General features: G+C 42.1%; 3 protein-coding genes across 4 annotated transcripts in view; 2 read left to right on the top strand and 1 right to left on the bottom strand.

The window, feature by feature from the left end:
* Nucleotides 1–3,645, bottom strand: part of HADHB (hydroxyacyl-CoA dehydrogenase trifunctional multienzyme complex subunit beta) — a 45,144-nt gene extending 41,499 nt beyond the window's left edge. The window contains exon 1 of one of the 2 annotated variants that reach the window (XM_017524448.2): nt 3,525–3,645. The gene's annotated coding sequence lies outside the window, so the exon portion shown is untranslated. The remainder of the gene's footprint in view (nt 1–3,524) is intronic. The other variant, XM_017524443.2, reaches the window with a different exon arrangement.
* Nucleotides 1–6,955, top strand: part of LOC108301632 — a 480,010-nt gene that overhangs the window by 97,989 nt on the left and 375,066 nt on the right. The gene's annotated exons all lie outside the window — the stretch shown is intronic.
* The window catches only part of HADHA (hydroxyacyl-CoA dehydrogenase trifunctional multienzyme complex subunit alpha), a 55,263-nt gene continuing 52,024 nt past the window's right edge, over nt 3,717–6,955 (top strand). The window contains exon 1 of the mRNA XM_017524423.2: nt 3,717–3,980. Coding sequence (XP_017379912.1) covers nt 3,914–3,980 — 67 coding nt within the window. The 5' untranslated portion in view covers nt 3,717–3,913. The remainder of the gene's footprint in view (nt 3,981–6,955) is intronic.

Here is a 6,955-nt window from a genome sequence, read left to right as displayed (position 1 = left end):
AAAAAAAAAAAAAAAAAAAAAAAAAAAAAAGTGAATTTTTGAGTCAATAATGCCTTCTATTGATCTCTAACCTACAGAAATACTCAAAATGTATGTATAGCATATACAGGTCTCTAGCCTATAGAAATACTCAAGGTGGGCCAGGTGTGGTGGCTCACGCCTGTAATCCACAGGCTCACGTACTGAATTCCAGCCTGGAGACACAGCAAGACTCCATCTCGGGGAAAAAAAAGAAATAAGGTGTTCATTGTAGCATTGTTTATATTTGTGGAAAACTGGAATTAATCTAATGCAAATCAATAGGAAACAGTTAAATTATAATATAAACACACCATGGAATACTGTTTGGCAGTGTGGAAAAGAAAATGAAACAAAATTATATACATGTATATAGACTGACATGGAAAAAATGTCCATACTATATATTAAATGTAAGCTACAGAACAATGTATATTAGAATAATAGATCAGAATAATTGGAAAATAGTGAAATGGGTAACTAAATCCTGCTATAACACCCATTTTGTGACAGAAAGAGAGAAGGAGAAAAGAAAGTCCATAAAGCTATGAGTCTAGATATGGAAGGGATAAAGACAGGCCTTTAATATTCTTCTGTTCTCTTTAATTTAAAAAAATAAGCATTTTACTTATGCATAATTCCACTTTTATTTAAAATCTATATATATATTTGTCCCTCAGTATCCACAGGGGATTGGTTCCAGAACCGCCCTCAGATACCAAACCTCAAGAGTGCTCAAGTCTCTTATATAAAATGGTATAGTATTTATTTCCATGAACTATGCACATCCTCATGCATACTTTAAATCATCTCTAGACTACTTTTAGTACCTAATGCAATATAAATCTGTGTAAGTAGTTGTTAAGGTGTATTGTTTAGGGATTAATGATAAGAAAAAAGTCTACACGTTCAGGACACATAAAACCATTGTAGGCCTACATTTTCACTCGGATGTTCATTGAATCTGAGGATGTGGAACTCACAGATACCAAGGGCTGACTGTACATCAATATCTTATATAAATATATACAATTATACAATTGCATAAAAATGTCCAGAAAAATATACATCAAAATGTTAAAAGTAGTTATCTCTGGGTGGTGGAATTATAGATGTCTTTATTTTCTTTAGGCTTTTCTGTAGTTTCTGAATAAAAAATTACACGGAATATGTATCCTTTCAATGATTAACAAGACAATAGAGATTTCAAAGGTAAGCGAGACTAAACAAATTATCCTATGGCAGAGTTGACCTTTCTTTCATTTGCTAAGCTTCAGAAAATAGAAATTTTGACAAGAATATTCAAAGCATGGAAACTCCAGAGTAGGGGGGGGAGGATCCCACGGGGTATGCCTCAGTAGGGTGTGGAACTATGGAAAGATACATCAAGCTGCAGGTACTTGGGAGCAAGGGAAAGGAAGAACGTTCTAGGCAAGTAATGAAAGCAAAAGCAAGATGGGTTGGCTCTAAGAGCTCATTATTACATCTTTAAGACACACTGTATCGGTTAAGAGAACCGACTAAAGCCAGAGTAAGTCCAAATCCTGATTCACCAAGCTGTATGACTTTAAGCCACTTACTTAACCACATAGGACACACACACACATACAGGCACACACACATACAGGCACACGCACATGCGCACGCACGTGCATACAACACTTAAATCAGTGCCCTATACAGTTAGGGGTATACCTGTGTTTGCTATTACTAATGGGGTGATGATACCAACATACTGTTTTCCTCTAAAGTGTTTAGGGATCAAAGCAACATAACATTTTTGGCCTGATGGAATTTAGTTTTGTGGAGAGAGCACAGGGAGGGAAAAAAAAAAAGAATTGGAGCCAAACGAGTGATCTAAATCAGAGATAGGCAAGCTACAACACATAGGCCTCTAGCTAAAAATATTTTTTCACTTTTTTTTTTTTTTAGTTTTTCACATTTTTAGAGTTGTAAGGCCAGGTATGGTGGCTCACGTGTGTAATCCCAGCACTTTGGGAGGCCAAGGTGGCTGGATCACCTGAGGTCAGGAGTTTGAGACCAGTCTGACCAACATGGTAAAACATGTCTCTACTAAAAACACAAACAATTAGCCCGGTGTGGTGGCGCGTGCTTGTAATCCCAGCTACTCGGGAAGCTGAGGCAGGAGATTCGCTTGAACCCGGGAGGCAGAGGTTGCAGTGGGCCAAGATCGCGTCATTGCACTCCAGCCTGGGCAACAAAAGTGAAACTCCGTCTCAAAAAAAAAAAAAAAGGTGTAAACAAAGCAAAAGAAACAATATATAACAGAACTATTTACTGTCTGGACCTTTAACAACAAAAAAATTACCACTTCCGACCTAAATAGTAAGTGTTAACATGCAGTTAGGTGTTAAAGAAGAAAGCATTACATGGGCAAGAGGCAGGGTTTGAACTGTAAAAACTTTATAAGATTATCAAGAATCCGTTTTGCAATTTATTCAGAAGTGGTCAGATCATCCAGTTTCTGCATAAAGTGCTCACAATGATGAACACTCACTATGTAACTTGATCTTTAAACAGAAACCTCTCTACTTGTTTCTATACTCCCCATTCCAGTCTTAATTTTCCTGCCCCTTGTTTCCTGTCTTGCAGAGCTGTCCGTCTGGTGAGTAGTGAGACTCAGTCTAGCTCTGTCACAGACCAGAAAATGTATATAATCTGAGCTTCCCAAACTTCATCTAGAAAATGCAAACGATAATAATGTAGGGAAGGTGAAGATTAAACAAAAACGTATGAAGGTGCCCAGAGCTCTCCATGTGACTTCCTTTTGAAACTAATCACTCTATTCAGGACTCCAGCCCATCTTTCCAGCACAAAAACAGCTAGCATGCAACGAAGAACTCTTCACTAGGAGTTAGTAGACTTAGGCTCCAGTCTTATTTCTACCACGTGGCCATGGGTAAAATCACTCCTGATTCTTAGGCTTCGTACAGTTTCTTCACAGCTATAGTAAGTGAAGGTGTGAACGACCAGATAATCATACAGACCAGAAAATCCCGCAGGGCACTGCATTACCAGGATTACCGAGGGGGAGAGGATTGTCTCCGCTCCTCCCACACTCAAGCCCCGAAAGGTCACCTAACCTAGTCTCATTCTTTATAGCAGAAATAGGGCAAACCCGTACCGCCGTCCACATCTCTAGAGCCGCCAACTTGGCTACAGGCGAAGCAGGTGAAACACACACTCTAACAAAGACCAGGATTACATTAAGGCCGACACACACCCAAACACACGCAGACTTCGTTAACTTGCGATGATAAATTAGGACGCAGGTGACACCACTCTCTCAAGCTGCAACGCTAGTCTGAGTCACTGTCCTAACTGCAGCTGGCACTGCCGACCTTGTCCGAGGAGCTTCCTTCCGCTCCCTCAACTCCGACTCTCCCAGGGAGGAGAGGCAGCTGGGGGCACCCGCGACACTTGCGGGGAAGGAAGTGGAATCTCGCCTATGGCGAGAGGGCTGAGCGCCTGCCATCTCACCTTACCTGACGTCCGCGCGACCTCCTACCCTGAGCAAGGTTCAGATCCAAGTGCCTAGGCTCTGAGGGACCAAAGGGCGGGTCCTGCCCAGAAAGGACCCCTCATCCAGCCAGCGGGTACAGCTGGCCTCGCGGGCTGCCTTCCGGCCGCCTGACTGGAAAACCTGACACTCTGCCCCCTCCTCTCTAGGGTCCCGTCCTCCCCCGGAGAAAGCGACCTTTCCATCCCGTTAGCCAGAAGCGAGGGCAGGGCTAAGGGGCCAGCGATCACTCGGCGTCTGGGTTTTAGTCAGGCAGCACGGTGGACGCCTGGACGCCCCGGCTACCCCAGGAAAAGTCCCCCGCCCCGCCGCACACGCTGAAGCGCCCTCAGTTGCTGTCCTCTTCAGCTCAACATGGTGGCCTGCCGGGCGATTGGCATCCTCGGCCGCTTCTCTGCCTTCAGGATCCTCCGCTCCCGAGGTGAGGCCTGGCCTAGGGCATCCCAGACCTCCGGGCAGAACTCCTGCAGGGACTGGGGTGGCCCCGGAGCCGCGTCTCCCTTTCGCTGCCGCCGGCCCCTGCCCCGGGACCCAGCCCTCAGGGGTGAATACTGCCCTGGATCCCCGTTTCCTGTGTCCTTGTGAAGGGACTGTCACTTCCTCTCTCACTACTCCTGCGGCGATTTCAGACTCCCTAACTCCCAAACTTTCTGAGTCTAGTGCCACTCGGTCTGTCACCTTTCCGCGGGTCTCCTGCGTCGCACTTCTGGGCTCACGCCCCTCTTGTTTTCTTGATCCGAAGATCCAGGAGAATCGGGATCCATTCTGTCGCATCTTTGTGGCTCCACAGCACCTTACCCGCAACAAGAGCTATCTTAAAAGCTTCTTGGGTGGAATTAATCAGCCTTGCAAATCACTCCCCCTCCCTGGCTTGGTTCCCTCAAAACCATTTTTGTGCTTACTGCCACATTCAAGTAGGGAGCTCAACTCTTGCAGTTTCAGTAATCCCAGTGTGAACATATAGTATTTTTGAATTTCAACGGGAGGTTCTGCAACTCACTGGAAGACACACTTTAAAAATACACTAATACGTCTATCTTAAGGAATAAAATGTTAGATCGTTTTGAGAGCGATTTATAATCTTGTTTCTGATGATTCCCAGACAGCCTGTATTAGCTAGTGCTTTTCCTTTTCAAACTGGCAGTGAAAGGGTTAAAGTGGGTGGTTACAAGAAACCTGGCATTTTCCTTCCATCCCAAATCTATAAAGTCAACTGTGAACAACGTTTTTGTGCTTAATAAGTTACTTAATTAGGAATTTTAACTTTTAATTTATAATATGAATTACCTCTCTCTCCTCCTCCGAAACCGCTGGAGTAGTATGCTTTTTTTAGACACGTAGCTGAAATCCCTTTACTGCAAGGGCATTAATTGAATGATTGAATATTTTTCTGCTGTCTTTTTTCAACTGCTGTTTTTAGTCTCCACAAAACTGTCGCATGTATTTGCCACTTATAACATAAGCACCTTTTAGAACATTGAAATGCTGTCAGGATTGACGAAAGGGATTTAAAAAAAAACGAATCACCCGTGTCTTACTACTCATATGCTTACCTACTGTTAGCCTTGGGTTATGTTTCCTTACAGGTTTGGTGTTTTTTTCCCCTATTTTCACAACACTTTTGAAAAGTCACATGTATAATTTTTATCTTACCCCAGCATTGGTTTGAAAGCATTTCTTATGGATTGGCAGCTGGTGTCACTCGGAAGTGGTAACCAGGACATGTGGTTTCTAGTCATTAACTAGCTGTGTGACTTTGGACAAATGCCTTAAACTAAATGGGCTTTATTTTCCTCATCTGCAAAATGAATGATTGAGACGATCCTTTGCATGAGAAGTAGCATGGCAGAGCAATTAAAAACGTTGTTTGAAGTCTGACTTCTGGGTTTGGACCTGGCTCTGCCTTTTACCCTCTGGTGACCTTGGGTAATTAATTTCCGTGTTTGTTTTCTCTTTTGTAAAATGGGGAAAAATAACCACCACCTTGTGAGATGGAAGGAGTTATTTTAGATATAAAGCAGTTTTTCGTGGAGTAAGCACTCAGTAAATATTATTAACTCCAGCCTGGAAGAAATTCAATTGTATATACCTGAGAATTTTAAAAGTAAATTTATATTTTATATATGTAATAAAAAGCTACTAACCTAATTTTTCTGTTTTCTGTATAGAAATATATAGACACATAAATATATATTTTGCATTGTGTTTTCACCAGTAAGAAAGAAAGTGTCACTCATTACTGGTCCCTTAATAGCAATTTATAAATTTTGAAAAAAGTCTGGAAAATGAATTTAAAATGACTTGCACACTTATATTACCATTTAGACTCAATAGATCCCTCACCCTAAAAGTCTGTGCAAGGCTTTGCCAAACATTTAATGAGATTATGACTTTTGCTGGTAGATGATAAAATTCTCTTGAAACCGGGCCAGGCTCGGTGGCTTGTGCCTATAATCTATAGGCTTGTGCCTATAATCTCAGAGGCTGAGGTGTGCAGATCAATTGAGATCAGGAGTTTGAGACCAGCTGGGCCAAGATGGTGAATGAAACCCCATCTCTACCAAAAAATACAAAAATTAGCCGGGTGTGGTGACGCATGCCTGTAATCCAAACTACTTGGGAAGCTGAAGTGAGAGAATCACTGGAACCCGGGAGAGTTCAGCGAGCCAAGATCATGCCTGGGTGACAGAGTGAGACCCTATCTCTCAAAAAAAAAAAAAAAAAATCTCTTGAGAGAGACTTGTAATTCTTGAAATTTTAAAGCATTCCTTCTCTACAAGTGCTATAATTCTGAATGTGAATATCAAATGAAAATCACTTCTTGACCAAAATATGTTGTCTAATTCCCACTCCTAAATCTAAATTCCTAATTATGTAAGTAGTAAAATAGTTTCACAGGAGATAAATTTAGAGGCAAATATCTTAATAGATGGTGTTTTTTTTTGAGATGGAATCTCACTGTGTCACCCAGCCTAGAGTACAGTGGTGCAATCTTGGCTCACTGCAACCTCTGCCTCCCAGGTTCAAGCGATTCTTCTGTCTCAGCCTCCTGAGAAGCTGGGATTACAGGCACCTGCCACCATGCTCAGTTATTTTTATTTATTTATTTATTGTATTTTTAGTAGAGATGGGGTTTCACCATGTTGTCCAAGCTGGTCTCAAACTCCTCAGGTGTTCCACCCGCCTCAGCCTCCCAAAGAACTGGGATTGCAGGCGTGATCCACCTCGCCCAGCCATAGATGGTGTATTTTTAAATTTGATTCTCACTTCCTTAATCCCATCCCTTCTCCCAGCATTGAATCTTGAGAAAAGCTGTTGATTGTTACAATCAAAGTAATGTTTTCAAATTTGAACTTTGTTTTAGCATAGTTCCAGCTTTCTCTGCTGACTAGTCTT

Source organism: Cebus imitator, unplaced genomic scaffold (genome assembly GCF_001604975.1).
Source record: "Cebus imitator isolate Cc_AM_T3 unplaced genomic scaffold, Cebus_imitator-1.0 Scaffold1, whole genome shotgun sequence".
NCBI lineage: Eukaryota > Metazoa > Chordata > Mammalia > Primates > Cebidae > Cebus > Cebus imitator.
This window is presented reverse-complemented; position numbering and strand designations above follow the sequence as displayed.